The sequence below is a fragment of the Phaenicophaeus curvirostris genome, chromosome 15 (genome assembly GCF_032191515.1).
Source record: "Phaenicophaeus curvirostris isolate KB17595 chromosome 15, BPBGC_Pcur_1.0, whole genome shotgun sequence".
NCBI lineage: Eukaryota > Metazoa > Chordata > Aves > Cuculiformes > Cuculidae > Phaenicophaeus > Phaenicophaeus curvirostris.
In genome coordinates this window covers 2,005,996-2,028,690 of record NC_091406.1, presented here as the reverse complement: position 1 = coordinate 2,028,690, position 22,695 = coordinate 2,005,996, and the positions used below count along the sequence as shown (strand labels likewise).

The window sequence follows — 22,695 nt, the reverse complement described above, 5'->3', positions numbered from 1 at the left end:
AGAGGTGACGAAGAGGGCTTTACTTTTGGCTGCCATTTTAAGATTGCTAATGCCTTAAGAAATTACAGCACGTACAAAAAAATACAGTGACCACCTTTAAGCTTGCAACACCCACTTTTGCCTTGTTTTAAATTAAAAAAAAATAATTAACCTGGGGAAGAGGAACAAGCATCCATAAAAACCACCGCGCGCATACCCATTCCTGTAAAGCTGTTGGATGCCTTAGAGACACTTGCCACGTACCGAGCTGTGCCCACAGGGGGTTGTAGGGGTGAGTTTTGGCCAGCATGTCCACGCTCTGGGAAGAATGCTTTTCCAGGAAGATCCTTATGGGCGGCTGCCCATTCGGCATGACGGTGGGGACCCAGGCCAAGTGGTTCGTCAGGACTGCAGTCAGCAACGCTGGTAAAAACCTGAAAGCAAAATGTTCCACGTGGGTTTTTTACAGGTAGGAACTCAGAATGTCAAACCAACAACAGTTCTACTGTCATAGAATCATGGAATTGTTTGGGTTGGAAGGGACCTCAAAGCCCATCCAGTCCCACCCCTGCCATGGGCAGGGACACCTCCCACTGGATCAGGGGCTCCAAGCCCCATCCAGCCTGGCCTTGAACCCCTCCAGGGATGGGGCAGCCACCCCTGCTCTGGGCAGCCTGGGCCAGGGCCTCCCCACCCTCATTGTGAAGAATTTCTTCCTAATGCCTAATCTAAATCTTCCCCCTTCCAGTTTAAAGTCATTCCCCCTTGTCCTATCACCATGTGGATGGCGAGTGCAGAAACAACCTAACAAAGTCAGCAGAGATCATCCCTTCGGTCTTGTTCTCTGGGGAGCACAGGGAGGGCTGTATCCTCCCTCCCACCCTGCTAGGCTCTTTTTTAAAACACACATTTAAAGTAAAATGAAATATTTTAGACTTGTGGCATCTCAGTTCCTCTGTTTGGCAATACTTAAGAGACTTCCCTTTTTTGCAAGTTGTAAAACATCTCAAATCCAATTTACTTTTGTTCACTCTAAGAAAACAGTGGCAGTGCACAGCCTCTGAACTCCAAGGAGAGCCCAGACCTTTAAGGTCTCTGACAACAGATGAGAAGGAAGGCTCTGCCTACCAGCCCTGTAAAACAGCACGGTGCTAGGCTCCTTCAGCTGACCGTTATGCAATTTAAGCACATATGCTCCTTTTCAAATATAAAAGCCCCAAAAGCTCTGTAACACCACACCAATAAAAGAAAGGCAGCTCAGCCACAAAGACTGTGTCCCTACACCTGCGAACAGTGTTCACTAGCTAAGCAAGCAAAGCGTAAAAACCTGGAAAACGTTAACCATCTCATTTATTGTAAGGACCGAACACGGTTTCTGCTCTGTGCAGGGATGGTTTTCCCTCCCAGTCCCTTTCTGTGGCAGGAGGAGCAGGCAGAAGCGCAGCTCGAGAGCTTCCCACAGGCCGACAGATGGTGCTGGTGGCTGCTGCAGCAGCTCAGGTGCTGGGGAGGAAGAGTCAAACATCACCAAGCCTCAAAGCAGCGCTATTCCAATAGTTTTCAAGCATCAGGAGCCCTGCAGTTTAAATTTAGCCCTGTTTCCTCACTGGAGACAGCCGAAGGGGGAAGGGAGATCTACAACTGCATCGAAAAGGGTAGAATCATGGAATCATCAAGGCTGGAAAACACCTCTAAGCTCATTCAGTCCAGCCACCAGCCCACCACGATGTCCTGAAGTGCCACAGCCACACAGTTTTTGAACCTCTCCAGGGATGGATCCACCACTGCCCTGGGCGGCCAGTTCCAATGCTTGGTATAGGGTCTGATTTTCCTCTTGCCTCCATCACTGTAAATCTTATTATATTTAAAATAAAACAAGGAAACAAACCCAACCAAATAAATGTACCCAAGAGGTATAGGGCTCAGAATGGCAGGGATGAAGGAGCTAATCCTTAGAAAAGCTCCCATCGCAGCAGGAAATTATTCTAGGAAAATACATGCGAAGCCCTCGCAGCTCCCTGTGGTTTCTCCCCCTGCACTGAGGCAGGAGAAGATGGAAGACACTGACCACTAATTCTCACCCTCCCACCCTGAGGAGAGAAAAGATGACAAAGGCAGTGCCAAAGCTGGAAGCTGGTGAGCAGCAGCCCCTTCCCCACCCTGGAGCTAACAGCTGGCCTTGCAGCGTGGTTCCCATTCAAACTTTACATGTTTGTGCTCGTTTTAGGACTTCGGTGGAGCCAAATGCTTTAAAAACTTCCCCTATTCATGCCCTGCAGAAAGAGGATGAGGTGTTGACAGAAGAGTAAATTTATCAGATTCTTCCAAGTTTATCAAGAACATTCTCTTCCTCAGCTTTTAACAAGCGGCTCTGTCCTGCGGGCAGCAAGGTGAGTCCTAACAAAGCACGCTGGTTTTTTAGTGCCATTTCATCCAAGTTAGGTTTAATAGCACTTTGCGGTCAGACAGCACTACAGACACGGCTCTTACCGAGTGTCTAACCTCGCTCATCATATGACAGCTGATTTTGAAAGGTAGATTAATGCATTTCATAAGGTGTGTTCACCCCCTTCCAGACATACACACCCATCACGCGCTTCCTATGGCTGCGTTTCAAACGTTTTCCCTCTACCAAGATTGTGGGGAAACAGGAATTTAATGAGATAGTGTCTTATTTCTTTTTTGTTTCAAAAGGAAAGCACTTACGGATGATCTTTTGATTGTTTTGATTACCCAGATTTTAAAAAGAGATTCAGGTTTGAAATAAAAGGGCATAAACACAGATCTCATTTAAAAACTCAAATCCACCATACTGGTTCTTAGAGGCGTTTTCCATCAAGAACGTGAATTCCTTCATGAAGCGATGGCACAGCTGGTTCTTTTCAGGTGTCCCTGACATCATCGTAAGCCAGACGGGCTCGCCGATCCGCGGCATCGTGTAGAGATTGCAAATAGTAGTTCTAAAAAACACAAAACCAGAAAATCCAGCAGAATAAACAAAACGGTGAAAGGCAGAGAGCCCTGTTCAAAGAATTTGCCGCAACGTTTCATTCCAGCTGTCATTTCTAATGGAAAGAAAATTTCTCTCATCAACCTTTATCCAAACCACGTTGTTTGCTAAACTATGAATTTAGCCTCCCACCTCAGATTTGAGCCCCAGGGGTGCTTCACGCCCCTTCCCCAACTGACCGCGAGCACGTTCGCTGCCAGAAGCCAAGGGCCGCCCTGTTCCCAGTGGAGACGCAATGAAGGATTTTTTTTGTTGTTGTCTCCCTGCTTTCTCTCCATTTTATTCAAGACATGTAAATCCTCCATAGTTCTGCTTGATTTATGATCAGGGCAAGTTCATGTGCAAACGACTTGTAAAAATATCTTAACTTCCTTCTTGCTTTAAAAAAATCTATCTCCAGGCTAAACCTACCCAAGTGTGGATTTGTAGAGCAGGGACCACGTTACTTCTTTAACTTTAAACAGAGTGTATGAAAGTCAAAGCTACCCTACAGTTTCAAGGATTACGCACCACTCGCACCCTTTTTGATCCCACAGAGGACAGTAAATGTATGATTAAAGCTTTGGCTCTGCAATAAAACACCGATTAACCCCCCACAGATCCCTGTTAAACTGCTCTAAAATCTAAAGGGTTGGAAGTGGTGGGCTTCGAGGTCCCTTCCAAGCCGAACCATTCCATGATTCTATGATTTGGCTGTGCCACAAACATGCCAGGAAAGCCAGAAAACAGTCAATGGGCAGGAGAGGGGGAAAGCGAAGTTACCTTCGCGCTCACCAGACCCACCGCACGCCAAGGGCTTGCTGGGTCATTCTGAGCAGCCCTGGGGTTGCTCTGCTCTGCCCCGACCCTCTGCTGCTGCTCCTCTCCTGGGAGGGAAGCTCAGACCGACTGCAGAGCTGAGCACGACAGCCCCGACAGGCAGGACACAAGGTGGTGACACCGGCACCGCCCAGGGCAGAGGAATCAGAGGGTCGCCAGCCGTGCAGCGCTCCTGGGGCACTGGGATTTCATGCCTTGGCAGGAGCAAGTTAGGACTAGAGGTGGGATTATGAAGGGAAAGCTTTCTCTTCACAGCCCATTAACTGGAGCGGATGTTAAAGAGGCCCAAGAAAGGGAGGAACCCCAAGTCCAGGGACTTCAAAACTCAATGAGTTTCAAAGCTCAAAACAAGTATTGAAACTACACCACCCCATCCCCCCCATCCCCCTGACACAGTTGACTGTAGAAGCAGAAGATAAATCCACCGACTTAACCTAAAATACAGTTTATTTCTCCTTCATATGCAAACTAACCCAAACCAAACCTTTTGCAGCTCGGCTGTTTTGGAAAAAAAAAAGAAACTACTTCTGTACTAAAACCAACGTATTAAAATATTTGTTTTTGTTGAAAAGATAGACCGAGTCTTGTGATTCGTTATTTACTATTCTGGTAACCCTGGCTGCATCTGCAACTGATAGTGTTTCCTCCGAGAGCGATCAGATTGCCCTGGCGGGCGGCCAGCAGGCATGTGACTGCGGCGCAGGGAACCCTCCATGCCAGCGCAGGCGGCAGCGCCACAGGACCAAGGGCAAGGATTAACTGCTTTCCAGCTCGGCAAACACCGGGGGAAACGCTCTCCTTCCAGTTATTAAAGAAGGGCAACAAAAAACAAAAATAAACCAGGAAAAAATAAAAATAAATCAAGAAAAAAAAGCCAAAACACTACAGGGAATTTAACTGGATTTAAAAACCAGCAGCCACGGAGCATCAGACTGGCCCCTCTTGGCTGCCTGCGGCAAGCAGCCCCCTCCCCTCCGCTGGCCGTCCCCACGCCGGCATCGCGCAGCAGCACCCAAGGGAAAGCTGAGTTAATGAAAGACTGTTCTTGCAAGGGTTCCAGGACATTTTAAATGGTTTATGTTTGGAAATGTTCCTGGGAGGGTGAACTCCAGCCTGGAGCTTACAGGCACCTCGGCAGCAGCGGTGGGTGCAGCAAGCAGAGGGGCTGGGGAGCCCCTCAGGAAATGCCTTTGCATGTGACAGCGGCTTCAAACCAAACAAAGCACAGCCCGGCCAAAGGAAAACGAAGACCTGAGCAGAGCCCCTGCTGCAAACCCTCTGGGGTTTGTCTGCTCTGCAGGCGCAGATGGCGCCGAGGCGAGTGGTCCTGCTGCTCGCAGACGCGATGGTGCACGTGGTGCCGCAGCAGCCGCCCTCTGCACCGCGCGGCTGTGGGCGACGTGTTGTGCTGCTTCCTGCTTCACCCTCACCCAAACACACCTACAAACCTTCCTGGCCTCTGTCCTGGATTCTAGCACCAGTCAGGGATGTTGTTGTACAAAGGGAAGCAGCCAGATGGCTCCTGGTGGATGAGAGCATCCCTCTGCAGCTCCCTTCCTCCCGCAGGGAAACACTTCCAACGCCGGCACTGCGCGGGGAGAGCTGCTCTGCTCTTTCGGGGCTGACACGTCACGGCAAAGCTCAGCGTGAGGGAATTACTGCTGCAAGGAGCACAGGAGCAGGGCTGCCCCCGCGCAGGGAGCCCCCGCAGCTCCTGCGGCCACGCTGGCACCAGGGCCAGCCTGCACCACGTAAGCTGCTTAAAAATTACTGGCATAAAATAGGATTCGAGTTGGCTGCCAGAAAGCTGAGAGGTGTTTCCCTAGGCCCTGTGTTCAGCGTTTCCTTGCCAGCCTGCGTCTTTGCCACACAGGTATTAGTCAGACGCATAATCTGTATTATCAGCGCGTTGCATGGGCCTCCGGGACCGGGCGAGTCAAAATGTTTATGCAAGTACAGTAGCTTATTTCTTAAGTCATGTGTCTGCACAGCTGACATCTGAAGAAGGTTTTAAGCCTCTAAGTCAAGCGCTAATAGCTAAATCCACCAGTGCTTTAGAAAATTATAACTTGCTGTAAAGTGAATCATGATGCAAGGGTAGTCCCGGAGCTGGGCACCGAGCTGAGGGCAAAGCTCTCCATAGCATCACCTTGCAGAAGCAGCCTAAGCCTTTTGGGGAAGGCAGCTTTGTTTTTCCCGGGATGAGATGACAAGAGCAACGGGGTCTGGTTTGCTGCCATCTTTTCTCCCCACTTCAGCCAGCAAACGCCTGTAAACGCCCAGGCAGCCTGGCCCCTCTTTGGCACCCTCCCCGCCAGCCAGCAGGCTGAGCCACCACCCGGCACCTTCCTGCGCAGGATCCTTCCAGGTGGCAGGAGGCTGTGGTACAGCCATCACGCTCCCTCCTCTGATCACGGGAAGCTCATCCCCAATGCCCCAGCGACTCGAGGTTATTCTCATCACCAGAGGAGCGCACATCAGCCACGCTTGAGAACCTTAAACCTCCTCAAAGCTAAGACTCCAACGGGTTAAAGCAGCACAGGATTACATTTTCGAAACACCAGCCCACTGAAGTCAGCACTCTACTTTCCTCCAGCACAGTTTGCTAAGAGGGCAGGAATCAACACCAGTCTCAGGTTCACCAAAGGACTCCGGGCTCCTGACTTCCCCGTGACTTCAGTGGGAAAGCAGACGCCTGAAGAGATAACAGGGGCCTAAATGGGTTTGCTGAACCTGCGCCAAAGCATCTTTGCATCCAACCTTCAGTATTCAAATACACCTTTTTTTTTTTCCTTACTAGACACCTACTGCATTGCTTCGAAAAGCGAGGGGCTCCTGGATGTCACAGACACAGCGTCTCGGTGCCAGCGCACACGGCCACCCCGGCCACCAGCAGGCGGGCGCCCCTGAACGCACTCACTTCAAAACCCACGAACTGCCAGAATCTGCTGCCCTGGGAAATTCATTTATATGAAATTCAACTGGATTTAATTTATCTCGTTGCACTACCAAAAAGTAATATTTATATCACCATGGAAACCTCTGCATGAACTGGTCGTTCGACACATGCTCCCAGTGGTTACGCAACAGCCGTGTGATGCGAGCGAGCGCGATCCCAGCGGCTCCGCAGAGCGTCCACCCCGACGGCCGGAGGGACTTTATTTGCCTCCACGGCCCGACAGGAGCAGCCTTCTTTGTCCCGTCCCAGCCCAGCACCATGAGTCTCCTCCAAGGAGGAAAAAGTTAGCGAGGGGGATTTGACCTGTGTATGCGGGGTTATTTTTCCCACGTTGTACCCGGGATACGTGCCCCTCCCCACCACTCTGGAACTGTTTAACTTAGAGGACAAAGGAGAATGGGCAAAGTTCATGAAAATATCTTGAGGGGGAATGTTTTGGGAGGTTTTGGGACCCCAGCTGGGGAGGTGGTGTCACCAGGGGCAGGACTGTAGGGAGACGGCGCTGGGTGAGAGTTGGGAGGAGAGGCAGAGCAGAGCCGGGGAGAGCAGAGGAACCACTGTGGCTGCTCAGAGTTGCTGAACTCGTCTCAGGCCCCTGGGCAGGATCTGCAGCTCCAGCAGTCACGAGCTCCCTCGGCTCCTTCTCTTGGCACTGCTTATCCCATCCAGCTCTCACCGCAGGCCCACGTGCTTGCTCGTCCCTCCCTCTTGTCCCTACCGACCATATCCTCTGCTCTCCCTTGCAACCGCCCAGAGGTTGTTGTCGTCTCCTTTCCAAACTGTTAAAACATGAATTTTCCTCCACAACACTCCTCTCCTCCCCCCAAATTCAGGAAATTGGACACATTTAAGAAACACACAGTGCCTTCATCCTGCAACAGGACCTAATCCATGCCATTCAGGTAGTAAGAGGAATTGTAGAAAAGTGAGCGAGCCTCACGATGCTTCCCTGTTTGGTAAAATACATCCTGATGTCAGGATTTTCTTTTTACAACATCAGAGCACCGTCTTCTCTCATGTCTTCAAAAAGTAGCTCTACTCTGGTTGTAAAAGGAAGCACCCTGCCACTCCCATCTGGGAGGAGATGAATCACTTGAAACAGATGGATTTCATCTTAATTCCCTCCACATGACTTAAACTATGGAAAGAAAATACGGTTAAATGTCAGGGCTGTGCTTGCTTTGTATATTAACTGGTGAATAGAGCTGCTCTGCAGGTACTGATAGCAAGAGATTACAGCACTGCATTTTGCTGTGTCAAAAAGATAGCTGGTTATCTTAAACACCTTTAGAATCCAGAGCAGGGTAAAGGTTTTCCTTTGCTCACACATCAGGAAAATATACACTAGAGGAAGATTTCCCTAAAGTGGCTTTGCAATTCTTTCCCCCCACCCCAATGGGTCATAAAGGATAATTTAAGAGGTTGCTGGGAGCTTCATTACAAACCAAAGCACAGAAAACCTTGATCATGTGTGTCCTGTTCACACTGAGCCCTAACAGATGTACACACCGGGCAAATCTAAAACAGACTATAAGGGCTTGCAATCACAAACACCTTCACTGTGAGGACCCCATCTGGAGTCCTGTGTGTCCAGTTCTGGAATCACTAACAAAAGGAGATGGAACTGTTGGAACGGGTCTAGAGGAGGGCAGGAAGATGATCTGAGGGCTGGAGCAGCTCTGCTATGAGGACAGGCTGAGAGAGTTGGGGTTTTTCAGCCTGGAGAAGAGAAGGCTGCGGGGAGACCCTACAGCAGCTTCTAGTACTGAAAGGGGCTCCAGAAAAGCTGGGGAGGGGCCTTCCACAAGAGCTGGGAGTGATAGGACAAGGGGGAATGGCTTTAAAATGGAAGGGGGAAGATTTAGACATTAGGAAGAAATTCTTAACTCTGAGGGTGGGGAGGCCCTGGCCCAGGTTGCCCAGAGCAGTGGTGGCTGCCCTGTCCCTGCAGGGGTTCAAGGCCAGGTTGGATGGGGCTTGGAACAAATGGATACAGTGGGAGGTGTCCCTGCCCACGGCAGGGGTGGGACTGGATGGGCTTTGAGGTCCCTTCCAACCCAAACCATTCCACGATTCTATGACTGTACTTACTTCAGCAGAAGACTTTAGACACTATAAGTTACTTATCCTGCACCAAGGAAAAGATCTTTCTAAAACAGACTTGAGTGCTTTTGAAGAAACAGAGACAAAAAATAGTCAACAAAGGGCTCACCTGAATTCATTCAGGGCGTCAACAATTCTGTTATATGCCAAACTCCGCTGACTGGCATCAGCTGATCTGCGACTCATTTTCATAGCCTTGAAAACAATCATTAAACAGATAAGTAACACGTAGCTACAGAAACACAGAAAATGGAAAACAAAGTCATGTGTTTGACTTTATCTTTCATGGAACTAGTCATGCAAAGAATTTTTTCTTAAATGATAAAGCGATGGTACAAGTGCCAACTTTCATATCTGAGCAAAGATAGGTGAGGCCCATGCATTTGCAGCCTCTGCTGCTTCTGTGCTTTTCATCATTCAAGGCATAAAAGGGGTCAAAGTTTTCATTGCCATGGCAAAGTAACCATGGTATTTCCTAGAAGAGAGATTTGAAGCAAATCAAACCACACATTTGAAACATCGACCTCTGAAAATTTTTCTACACATCAGAATTGGGGGGTTAAAAATAGAGAGACAAAAGCTCAGTATTTTTTTACAGCCTGGAAAAGCCTAGAGAGAGATTCTGACCCTGGGATTCTCCAGACTCAGACACAGCTGAAGCAGGGAGGCAGAGATGACCTGAAAAGCACCTTTCCCTCTTGGCTGATGTGGGGCTTGCTGGGCACTGTACACAGCCTAGTGACGGTTCTAGCTTTCAGCAATCCCGGCAGCGCCACACAGCATGCTCTGTCCTCACTCTGTGCTGTGCTTTTGCTAGCAATAAGAAACATCAGCAAAGACACTGTGGAGAAAAGCTCTTCTCTGGTGCAATTCCCACACTCAACAGCAAGTTGATCCCATTTTTGTAAACTAGTAACGAGAGTCAGGAATTAAATCTGCCAGGGCCGAGGGGAACAGACAGTAATACAAGTGCAAGAGTCAAAGAGACTGTGTTTACCTGTTCTATTGCACTCTTCAATTTGTTCATGTGACTCTCAAAAAGAGGAAAGTGTGAGAAGAAGAACTCATTAAATTTGTTGTTTTCATCTTCATCTCTTGAGAGTGAAAAAATAACTCCAATTGCTATCTTCTTCTTCCTAACAATTCCTGGGCTGGGACCAGAGCTGTCATCTGACAAGTTGAAACTTTCATCCATGGACCTTGAGGCATGAAGAAAATAGAAAGTTAATGTAATCCACTGCTTCCAGCTGTACCTTGGGTTTCTGTATAGTGCAGCTCTTGAACATTTAACTCCAACAAACACCTTTTGTTTGCATGTGTTGTCAAATCATCACCTTTGATAACATCCACTTACCAATTTTTTTACATGCAACCACTAACTGATCCTGCAATTGCAAAAGCTGAAACCAGATTCAAAGTGTTTGTGAGATCAGAACGTGCTATTTTAGTTCTCCCCCATCTCTGCCAAGGATTTGTGTTTTGAGTAACATTTTAGGGCATCTTATCCCCAAGCGTACAGCCTACGGTTTGTCTGCTGAAGGGTTTCTAGTTAGCATAAAACAATGAATAGCACAAAGAAGAGTAAAAAAGCTCAGGCATTGAAGTGCAGCCTGTCTTACACCTCTGTAAATACCCCGCAGAAAGCAACAGCCTGAGCAGATGTACATATGTGAGAGCAGAATCGAGCTGGCAATGGTGGAACATTTGCAGGCAGCAACCAGCGTTTTCATTCCCAGCTCACCATCGAGGGAAGACTCCGTTCTCCAAGCTGGTAGTCTGGCTGCGACGCCAACGCCGCTGGTAACTGCTAGCACAGCTTTTGTTAAATGACGAGCCCGGAGATGGAAACGGAGTGATGAGCAGACTGCTAAGAGATGCTGCAATAACAAGATGAATCAATAAAAATCTCTCCAGACAAAAGACCATTTGGAAAGTAATACCAGCAACCAAACGAAGCCACTTGAGTCCAACTGATGTTGCTTCTCAAGTGCCTTCTCTTTTGCTTACCTCTGTTTCTTATCTAAAAACAACCAGTTTATCATAACATCAACAAGATAAGCAAGCACTACAAGGGTGCCAGTCCTGCAGCTTTACATGGTAGCAACACAGAGGCTGCACCTTGCTCATCAACCCTGAGCATCAGGGAATAAATTCTCTGTGAAAAGTAACATAAATCACATCCTTTAACAGCCTTTGCAATCCTAACCTTAAGCGCCTAATATATTGAATCTTCATCCTGTATGATCTGAGGGCCGGAGCACCTCCTGTGCGAGGACAGGCTGAGAGAGTTTGGTTTGTTCAGCCTGGAGAAGAGAAGGCTCCAAGGAGACCTTAGAGCAGCTTCCAGTAGGGAAAGGGGCTCCAGGAAATCTGGGGAGGGGCTTTTTCCAAGTGCCTGGAGTGATAGGAGGAGGGGCAATGGCTTTAAATTGGAAGGGTGAAGATTTAGATGAGACATTAGGAAGAAATTCTTAACTCTGAGGGTGGGGAGGCCCTGGCCCAGGTTGTCTGGAGAAGCAATGGCTGCCCCATCCCTGGAGGGGTTCAAGGCCAGGCTGGATGGGGCTTGGAGCCCCTGATCCAGTGGGAGGTGTCCCTGCCCATGGCAGGGGGTGGAACTAGGTGGGCTTTGAGGTCATTTCCAACCCAAACCATTCTACGATTCTATGAACAAGTACGTTTAGAAATGTTGCAAACTCATTTCAATATTTAATTTGGCTGGCTTATTTGCAGCATGCTTTAACAAACTGAACTGCTGTTGAGATTATCTCTGCGAGCCTCCTAATGCAATACCCTCAGCGCCTACAACAGTTGTACGTATGCACAGAGGTATGCATTAATAGTTATATGTACACCAAACCAGAACAATCACATTTCAGCAAAGGAAGAACTGTTTGATGGTGCCTAGATATCTCCGTGAGAATTATTACTGAATATTCATGGAGTCTACAGGGTTAACACATGGAACCGACATTACCAGATCTTGCTATCCCGCTGTCTCTGTCCTCATTCTGCTCCCTCCCAGGCATATCCATAGGGTTGCTATGAACTGTAAAACAAGGAATACCAATTAGCAGGGGGATATACAGTTCCTTTCTTGTTTGCAGATCTCCATGTAATTAATGAAACAAAAACATGCTCATTAATTCAGATCAACAGCACAGCACTGCACAAGGCCACCACCAGGAAAGGCTGCTTAGCTGAACAAGCCAAAACACTTATCTGAAAAGCCTGCATGCATTTTTCTGAAGTCCCTGCACCTACTTGAGTACAAAGCAAACCCAGTATGCTTTGTTTCTTTACACAGATATTTTTAAATGAAATTTTCATGTCCCAAAAGGATGCTGGTCACTCGGTAGTACTCCACGTATAGGCAAAACCCCTATAGACTAGGAACCACTATAAACATGCCTTCATTCGTGTACTGGCTTTCTCTGGCTTTCCATATACAATTCAAAAAGGATTTTACAATGCTGCCTTGAAAAAAATCAATACTTGTATACAGTGAGCAGTGCATCGGTTGTTCAGCTAAGCCGTAAGCTGTTCAGATTCACAGTCTGCATATACGCAAGATCAAAAGTGTCTCGGGCTCAAGTGCCTTTAAATGTGATATATTTTACAAATACACATGTGAAATAAAAGCTACTCAGCCATGGAAATAAGACTCATCCATTAAAAGCAAGAAATGTCCATTTTAAATGAACCTAGGTTAGCTTTATTTTTTACGGTTTGGTTGAACAAGTCCAGAGCAAAACAGCTTGACACTATCATGAAATGTTATTTCCAGAAATATGAAATACTCCATTAAATGTGTGTTTCTGCAACAAAACAACACGACCAGCTGACCCCAAAGAGGACTCTGAAAATGCCTGCTGTCCACTGAGGATTTAAAGCACGGATACAAGAAGGTATGAGAGCAGACATTGCTGCCCGTTTTCTATTTAAAATAAAATGAAAATCTTATTTCCAAGGCTAAACTACAACCCCACACCGTTTGGTCACATCAGCTAGACTAGCCACACAGCACACAGCACACTGCAAACCTGCAAAGAAAGAGGCGCTCCGGATCAGGCGGAGCGGACCTTGCTCTGAGAATGCCCGCCTAGGGCTGCAAAGCTGCGAAAGACCTACACGGCAAAACGTAAAATACACATGAAAGAATGAGGTTAGTAAAGCAGAACAGTCTGCAGGGAGGGGGCCAGGGCAGGGAGAAGATAAAAGCCAACATAAACGCAGACCAACGTAGGCAGGAGGAGAGCTCTTACGCTTAATAAGAACGTTGATTCAAGGATACAGCTTACAGTTGGACTATATATCCCTTACAGGACTGAAATAATAGACCCAGCTTCACAGCATCTCCCATACAAGGATGGGGTTTCTCTCCAATGGCCTTCTTTTTTTAAGTTGAAAACTGATTAATTTATGCAGGCTCCAAGCCTAACTCGATCACAAACAGGAGATTCATGGCAGAGTACAATGTTTGTTTTAGCACCCACACTGGTGGGGCGGCTGATGAACGCTGTCGCCGGAGACGACGGGAAGGAAGGGGGAGGAGGCAGGAATTCATCTTAGTAGAACCAACAGAAAATTACAGGCTGAAGTATTTGCTTTGATAACAGTCAGTACCAACAGTTTAGTGAAACGATCATATAGAAAATAAATGTTACTGGTTCCTGTAGTCCATTTTAAAAGCAACACTGGATTATGGATACACCAGGGTAAGAGCGTTTTTACTGTACACACAGTCAGGAGAATGCAGGGGTATATTTAATGAGATAATTGCCAGCCCCTCTCCTAAATTTGAAGTATTGCTCACTCAAAGTTTTCTGATGATACAGAACATGAAGGCTGCACCTCAACCTTCCATTCTCTTAGGTCTTCACTCACTAAAGGAAAGGACTTGACCGGGGCCACGTTTTCTTTTCTGCTTTCACACCAGCATATCTAAAAAAAGCAGCTTGCAAAGAGTTCCCAGCCAAAACACCCAGACCCTTCTCCTCACAGCGAGTCAGGAGCAGTCTTTGCTGGGGAACACAGCTGTTAGAGACGCTGCAGTTACAGATTAACAGCTTTACCTACTTTACCCATGGCTCCCCCAGCGCTGGAATGGGAACTGTAAACAAACACTCTCGAACTGACTGAAAACTTGTGCGGTTCAATCACAAAGAAAGTTTCAGCATCCTCTTCTAGCAGGCAATCCCGTCCTTTCGTGTTGTAAAATCCTGCTCTTAGGTGCCCACACCTCCTGGCCAAGCCCTCGGGGCAGTTGTCCCTCCTGCTCAGCAGGGTCATCACCCTCGCTACAGAGCTGGGTGCGGACGAACATGTGGCACTGGCTACACCAAAATCTTACTGAGCCCACACCTGTCTGAATCTGAACATGCAGTTTAAACGATGCTGGTGATACAGTGAACTTTTGCTCAGTGCAAATTGCAACAAAACCCTAAAAGTAGATGAAGTGAGTGCCTCTCTTGGACTGGGCACCTCACTCACTCATGCACTGTGAAAAACCACAACTGAAGCCCACAAAGAATACTAAATACTGAGAAATATGCATATTTTTAACTTTCCTGACTTAGGAAATTCAGGAAGCACTTAATAGATAATAGGTTCTTACAGCTTGAATTGGCTTCCATTATAAATGGACTACTGGGATTTATTTTAATGAGGGATACAGTTTTTGAGCCTGAAAGGCATTTAAGCCCATGCTTGGGTGTAGTCTTATCAAAGTCAGTGTGAAGGAGAGAAGTTAACAGGCACCACAAGAATTAGGATCAGGTCAAAGCCGGAAATCCAGTTAGAGTAACAAAGTCATCAAATTCACTCCTTACTTCCAACCCAAGAGAAGTGTATTTTACATAGAGCAATCCTATGGAATGCAAACTTAAAAGGAAGCCCCTGAATCCACCTCCTACCAGAGACACTTGCTTGGGAAGTCAACAATCTAAACCAAGGGGAAGGGAAGCCGTGCTGAAGCTCATCAGGCTACTAAGCTGGACAACCAAGCCCTGAGGTATTGTGTCTTCACTACTAGCTCTACTGTCTCCAAGGGGAAAAGCCAAGACCTTCCTCTTCCCTGCAATCTAATGTTAACGGAGTCTTCAGCCACAGCACTTCCACAAAGGCTGAGAAAGAAAGAGCATATCCATATATTTCTATCATGTATTTTATATACACATATACAGGTGTATACAGTGAACCACTGCTAATTCCTTCAACTGCCCAATTCATTCTCCTCCAAACCCCACCAACATTAACTTGCTGTTACACCTTTAGCTTTCTTTGTCTTTTTCATATGATTCTATTTAGAAGACTTTCATATTGTAGAATCTGTCAGTTAAAGATACCTGGAAAAAACATCTATGTGTAATTACCTATATTCCCAAGAAGTCCATTCATAATTGTACTGTGGTCAGGCTTTAATGTATTGCTGTCTTGATTGATGAACTCAAGACTGTCCTGCAACCTACAACAGACACAGAACAGAGAAGAAAACCAGTGATTTTTGTTTCAGTAGAATACCGTGTTCCTTCATTATAGCCCAAAGGGAATGGACAAGAAAAGAATGCAGGCTTCCACTAGAAAAAGCTTTCATAGCCTTGGCTGGGCTCTCAGCTGGGTCAATTAACACACCAAAAACTGAACATTGAACCCTCTGAAGTTAGACAGCTTTGTAACACCTTTTTATTTGAATTCCCCCACTCCAGCACTCTGTTCTCATCCCTTCTTCTTTGGCGGCCGCAGGTACTTTGTACCTTATAATATCAAGCTTCCCCATATCAGCACTAAAGGAATGGTTCATTCATTCCCTTAAGGTAAACTGAGGTGACAACAACCACAAGGGAAAGGTGAGGACACTAGTGATGGGGTAGAACAGATCAGGAAAGAAGTTGTTATTTTTCTCGGGAAAGGATCTAGAGGGTCCAAAACAAGTCTTCTGTGTCCTGACATTCATCTGCTCATGGGCAATAGATACAATTTGTAATGGACTCACGTATTCAGGCTTCCGTAGATGCTGCTTCCAGTGCGAGCAGTGAAAACCTTGCTGAGCATGAGCTGAGGAGGTGAGCTGGAGGACAAAAAGGAAGACGTCAGTCAGAAGCACAGTGCCAAGACAGGCTTTGCTTTCCATTTCACAACTCTCCAGATTTTATAGACCTAAGCACAACATCACAGACTTTTGTATCAAATGTGACATCAGAATAACTTTAAGGCAAACCAGAAATTCCTTTCACTCTGCACTTGTGCCATTCAAAACATTACATATCAGACTAAGCAGTAAGTCTTCTGAAAAGACCAGCAGTAAAAAGATAATCTTACCGGATCTGATGAATTTTCAATGTGGAGCCCTTGTAGCTCATGGCCACAGAGCCAAACATCATCTCTCCAAGCATGTTGGCATCTGAGGAGCACCGAGAACCCTGCAAAAAAACCCCACCAACATTTGGTTTTAAGTATTTTAGAAACACACTTCTATTAAGGCAGCATACAACTAAGGAAAATATTCTTTATTTAAAAGATAAACATGCAATATATCTTGCTACTGCACTGCTGAACATGCTAAGTTGAACAGTTCACTAAGGATAATGCTGGCCTAGAAAGCGACCTTCACATCAGCCGGGAACTGAACGACTAAAATCTTCTAACAAATCTAACCCATCTACAGGGGTTGAGGGGATGCAAATTCAAACTGTGCTGGCTCAGGGGACTAAAAAGTTTTAAGAGCGTGATAATGCACTTTATTGAACAAGAACCATTAAGGCTTAAGCTTGTGTCTGCTTGACAAGCAGAATCACAGGTTCACTGGAGATCTACAGACTGTGCACCGGAGCCAGGCTGGACCAGTGCTTTCTGGGCCATGACCGACTCATAGCTTATCCACGGACGGCCTTTTATATTTGATGCATCTTTCCTGGGTGCTCCTGTGATGGTGCCAGTGAAGAGCTGTGGCATCGTGATGCCAGGCTGTGCAATTCCTGCTTCTCGGCTGGCGAGAGCTTGCTGTAAGGTGTACTGGCTGAGCAAAAAGGAGGACCATCACTATGCTGCATCACTATGCTGCAAACACTGCAGACAAACCCCTACAAAGAAGTTACTCAGGGCAATCAACTGGAGACGCCTGCTCAGCTGACAGTCACCTCATTTGTACACTTCTAGTGACCGAGATACTGTCCCTGTATCCAGGGCTGTTCATCTCTAGGCTAGGAGAATGCTAGTGCTGCCTCTCCATCTGTGTCTTGCCCTGAATAACTTAAAGCAGTGCGATCACTCCCTCACGGAGCTCAGGCAGTTCACACGTGAGGTGCTTGGGTACCGGGCAGGAGAGCAATACACTTCCCTTGAGATGCATGATAACCAATAAACACATCCTTGCAGTAATCCTTCCAAAAGGCCCTTAGAAGCAGTCACAGAAGTCACCTGTCTAGAAAATGCTGATTGCCTTATCTCTATATCCTCTACCCAAGCTCTGGATCCTCAACTCAGATGCCTGCAAAGGCTCGGCATGCCTCTAAATGTTTTCCCTAGAGTCAAACAGTGAGCTCAGACCCCAACCGAGGACAGAGTGTCCACACCATCGATTCCAACAGCAAGGGATGACATGGAAATGACCGCTCGCTGTTCCTGCTCATGCTAGCCCACAGGACAAGGGCAGGACCAAGAAATCCTCATCAGCCAAAAGGCACTTACAGCACTTCAATTTTTAGCTCTTCTCAAGCGCTCTCAATTAAGACGATGGTACTTTAACAGATACATGTTAACTTCTGAAATCTGCTATCAGTGCCAGCCAGACAGGGAATGACTCCCAGTAGCAACCACAGTGGTAAAAATGAAAATACAATTGCAAGATTCGTTAGTGTTCAGATGACAGGGCAAAATCTGATCATTAGCTGGGACTCAGAGAAAATTCCATCTCTACCTCCCAGGACTTCATAGCCCCCAGGTGCACTGTAGGCAGCGCTGGAAAAAACAGATTTAACACCACAGTCAGTGCTACGCAGGAGCTCCAAGGAAATGTAGGCATGGATGTTAATGGGTCTGGGAAATGGTCTGCCAGCACCAGGAAATCCCACAGTAAGAGCACTGCAAACTACTGCAGCCAGATGTTACTGTTGTCATTTTTAAATCTGTTGCAGATCTCTACCTGAAGGACTTATTCCAAATGAACTTCAAGCCCCTGATGGTTGGTTTGGCTTTCAACTTGCTGCTGTTGTGAAAACCTAATTCTAAAGCTGAGGAAAAATACTTGAAGATAAAGTATTGATTTTCTTTGACAAACAGCTGAATTTAAAAAAAAAAAACAAGTGAGAATCAGCTGCTTTCAAGTTTAATGACAGGGGCTTCCCTCTCCTCTGACAGAGACAAGCACTGCCAAAGGCAAAGAGCATGATAAGATGTGCCCATGGCCTGTCACAGTCTGGCATTTCATCTACACTTAATAGCAATAATTCTACCATGTGTAATAGAAGATGCACATATTTCACGCATTTATTATGAAAACGTTGCTACAGCTCAGCTCTTTGGACCTTTAATGCTGCAAAATAAAGGTCACTCAAGACCAAAGTAGAGTGCAATCAACTGAGGAAAGGGGTTAAATATTAAAAACTCAAACAAAAAATAGCCAAGGAGCATCTGGCAAAAAGGGCACAACTGCCAGCACTGACAGGTTGGACACAAACCAACTCCCCAGGTCATATTTATGAGCTCACATGAAAACTTATAAAAGACCCACAAGTGTTTGTTATTGCCCATTAGCATACTAGAGGTAGGAAAATTTGCATGATTTGGAAATTACATTTCTGAATATATTTACAGCATTTAATATTCCACCTGCCATACATATTGTCCTCTCAACAAACAAATACATATGTGAATTCAAAATGCAGAACAGAAATGAATGTTAAATGTCGTGATCAACAAATGGGGCAGACTTGAGACGTGACTAAACCATGAGCAGGTACAGAGGCGACACCTGGGCCATAACATGCAAAGAGCGGTGGGCAAGCTTAGAAACATTCCCAGCTTCATCTTAATGGATTCTAATCACATTTGGGAGGGATCTGGATAGGACATCAAAAAATACTGAAGCCTGGAACAAAACCCTTTATTTCCCTTCGCAATCAAAGTTGTTCATATATAATCAAAGTATATTTAAACAAGGAAACATAAAGAACTATTTTATAAGTCCTACAGCATTGTATTACTTAGACTTCCATCTTAGAGCTTTAAAAAAAAACCCAACAAACAAAAGAACTTATAAACACTGCGAATGCATGAAGTCACTCCTGAAGCTACCAGACACCGCAGTTAGAAGATAGGAAATGCCAGGCTGACTGAAGTCTGGACAAACTTACTCCGGCCCTTCTGCACACACGATACACACTTCTATTGTGCAGCAAAGAATTCCTGTATTTATGGCTCTCTGCTGACTTGCCGGGGAAGCCTTGAAGGAGATCAGGGAGCGCAGCAGATAGTTTGCAACAAACACACTGTGGCAGAGCAACTTCAGCTGAACATTCCTCACACGCTGTCTGAGCCAGCCACGGAGCCACATCACTTCAGCTCGACTCAGGAAGATTTTCACTAAGCGATACGTGTGATGAAATGGGGACTTAAAAGGGAAAACTTTCCACAGCTTTAAAATACACTGTCATGCCAACCACTGCAATTAATCTCCTTTAATAACACTGACCACTGTTTGCACAGAGCCTGCCCAGCAGAAGAGATGATTTGGATAGTGGGGGGCGTCATTTTTCTTGGTCACACAATGCATGAAGGAGGTTCTTTTGTGCTCGAAGGAAGCTGCTGACAGCAACATTTCTTCCTTTCCTAACCACAGCTAAATGCCCTTCCAGGAAGGGAGGAATGGAAAACAGATCTTCAGCCACCTTACTAGAGCTGTGGAAAAGAGCATGATGAGAAAGAGAAAACAAGAACATGCAGCTCGCCAAATACAGCGAGAGCTAACGTGACAGTGGGAAAGCCAGCACTGAAAGGTCCTTCATTTATATCGACGGCAGATTAAGACATCGGTAGTGCTGTACTTCAGAACAGGTTGTGGAGAGAGCAGCTTCCCTCAAACACACAATTACTTCATTACAAAGAGTGGAAGAGCTTAGTTCTATTTTAGGGTGGCTTAATATAAAACACTTGTGATCCATGGAAGGAGAGATGACAGAAATATATCCGTGTCAGATGACTCTAGCTACTCTCCTGGCCAAAATCTCTTATGTAAAAATTAACTCAAGTGCACTGAGTCCCCTGTTATAAAGCGGTTACACTGACCATCCCTACAGAGAGCACGGTTCTCTCTTATTTCCCTGGCATTTAGCAATAAAGTACAATAAACTGCTTCATCTATACCAAGATAAACTAGCTCTGCCAAGTCTCATCATACCGAATGAGTGTTACAGCCTGGGTCATAAGACAGAACAAATGCCTGGAGAAACTGCTGCCATTCAAGACACATCCCAAGAGAACCACCTGGTTGGTTTTAGACTTGTTCAAACCCAAAGCTACAGATTTTGACATTACCGAGTCAGAACCAAAGTCTGATATTGACCGAAAACTGCTTTCCACCACCAGCCTCTAATTTTGAGCATTTTAAAACACCCAGTGTCTCACCTGCCATCAGTATTTGACATGGGTCACGTGAAAAACAAGGAAGAGAGACTCACCTGGTATTTGGGGCATTGTTCTTTTGGATCAGAGAACAAGGAGGATGAACTATCCAAGGAAGAAGAGCTGTCTCCTCCAGGCTTCAGTTGGCAACATTTCCCGAAAACTCTCACCTGAGCATCACTGCAGAGTTTCTGAAACACAGACAACATACATGACATACTTAGACACATGACCTGAAATCACTGTTCAGCAGCGCTGTACTTACATGTTTAGGTAAGACATTTAACAGCTGAAAGGCTTCTGCCCCAGGAAAAGAGTTAATAGAATAATTATTAGTGCCTCTTAGAGCCTGGCAGTACAAAAGAAAACTGAGCTGGTTTACTTCCAAATTAGCCAGGAGCTAACAGGTGACTCCAACTCCATTTGCCTAAACAGCCACCCATCTGTGAAGCTTTGCAAATGACTTTTTTAGACCAGGATTAGGAGAAAGGATGGTACCAAAGCAGTCAGAGGAAGGATGGCAAACAGCTGTCTTCATCTTGCTGCCTGTGCCCACTGGGGTGGAGGTGATGGCACAGCCCTCTGGAGCGACGGTGCCAGCCAGATCACAACAGGGAGCAGTTCACCATGTACGGGAAAACCCACTGATTAGGAATAATCAAGCAAGAACAACACCGAATTCAAGACAGACTCATGTTAGGAGAGTAAGAGGAGAGAAAAGATGCTATTTTTATGGATCTCTCCCTAGCTGTGTCTAAGTGTCCTGGTCTTTTCAAAGAGCAGCACAGAGGTGACATGTCCCTCTCGTTTTTAGTATGAGGGATTGTGAGGCTGAAAACGGACAAAGCTGGAAACCACAGTTAGTGCCACAGAGAGGCCAGAAAGGTTTCACAAAATGATGGAGAAATGGTCCAAGGAGTGACCTCAGATATAGATCAAGAGAGAAAACATAGCAAAAAAGGGAGTGAAGAGTGCTCAGACAGAGCTGGAACTGACATCCAGGATGGGGAGAGCCCAGGGCCACTCTACACATGCAGCATCTCCAATCACCGGTACCGAAGATGCTCCACTACTGTTCTGGTCACTGTCTACACACATCTGTGATTTCCCCCGCGAATCCCAGCATCCCAGGCAGAATCAGCACTGTGTCAGTTAATGCTATTGACACCAGCATCAGGCAACCTTCTTCACCTAAAATCTCCGCGTAGTTCCGTGCTCATCACACTTCAGAACACTCACACAAGGCTGACACTATTTACATTCGCTAATGGGCAGCACTTGGAGACAAAAATAGTCTACATGCTCAGAATCATGTGCTGACTCTGCTCTAAGACCTTCTTAATTAACATTTCCTACACAATCACCAAACCAGTAAGAGCAAGCTGGAAGCAAACCTGCCTGGAAGCAAAGTTCAGGGGACAGCCGTAAATACAGAAGTGCTCTTATGTGCCACAGCTCCAGCTCCAGACTCACAGGTCCAGATCCTAAGCTCTCCCTTCATTCAGAAACATTCACACCTCAGTGTTTAATAGCTATGAAAAAGCAAAATACAGAAGGAAAAGTATTAAATACTCAGTGCATGGAGTGTTAACTTCATCAGTCTGCACTGGTGAAGGGTCTGGAGCCCAGGGGTTCTGGGAGCGGCTGAGGGACCCAGGGCTGTTTAGTCTGGAGAAGGCTGAGGGGAGACCTCTTTGCTCTCTACAGCTCCTGAAAGGAGGTTGGAGACAGGTGAGTGCTGGCTTCTCCCAAGTAAGAAGTGATAGGACTAGAGGAAATAGCCTCAAGTTGTGCCAGGGGAGGTTTAGATTGGATATTAGGAACAAATTATTTACCAGAAGAGCGGTGAAGCACTGGAAGAGGCTGCCCAGGGAAGTGGTGGCATCTCCATCTCTGGAGGGGTTCAAAAACCATGCAGACATGGCACTTGGGGACAGGGTTTAGCAGGCACACTGGGGTTGGGCTGACGGTTGCACTGGATGAGCTCAGAGGTCTTTTCCAACCTCAATGACTACAAAAAAGATGACTGCCCTGACTGTTGCAGGGGGTTCTGATGAGGGACAAGATGGGAATCCCACACCCTGCAGGTTACTACTTTTCTTTTTTTGGCTAAATCCCAGCCACAGTTAGGGACAGGTGACTTTTTCTCAGCCCTAACAGTGGGTGGGATTTAGCAAAGCAGCAGAATACATTAGGGATTCTGGAG

At 46.4% G+C, this 22,695-nt stretch overlaps 1 protein-coding gene across 3 annotated transcripts in view; it reads right to left on the bottom strand.

Moving 5' to 3' along the window:
- Positions 1-22,695, bottom strand: part of FNIP1 (folliculin interacting protein 1) — a 65,983-nt gene that overhangs the window by 8,964 nt on the left and 34,324 nt on the right. For 2 of the 3 annotated variants that reach the window (XM_069869366.1, XM_069869367.1), the window contains exons 3-13: positions 20,546-20,680; positions 16,191-16,291; positions 15,865-15,939; positions 15,245-15,336; positions 12,914-12,997; positions 11,848-11,919; positions 10,612-10,747; positions 9,868-10,069; positions 8,980-9,065; positions 2,793-2,939; positions 244-413 (exon numbers count right to left, since the gene is read on the bottom strand). In XM_069869366.1, the coding sequence (XP_069725467.1) occupies positions 244-413; positions 2,793-2,939; positions 8,980-9,065; positions 9,868-10,069; positions 10,612-10,747; positions 11,848-11,919; positions 12,914-12,997; positions 15,245-15,336; positions 15,865-15,939; positions 16,191-16,291; positions 20,546-20,680 (1,300 nt within the window). The remainder of the gene's footprint in view (positions 1-243; positions 414-2,792; positions 2,940-8,979; positions 9,066-9,867; positions 10,070-10,611; positions 10,748-11,847; positions 11,920-12,913; positions 12,998-15,244; positions 15,337-15,864; positions 15,940-16,190; positions 16,292-20,545; positions 20,681-22,695) is intronic. The other variant, XM_069869368.1, reaches the window with a different exon arrangement.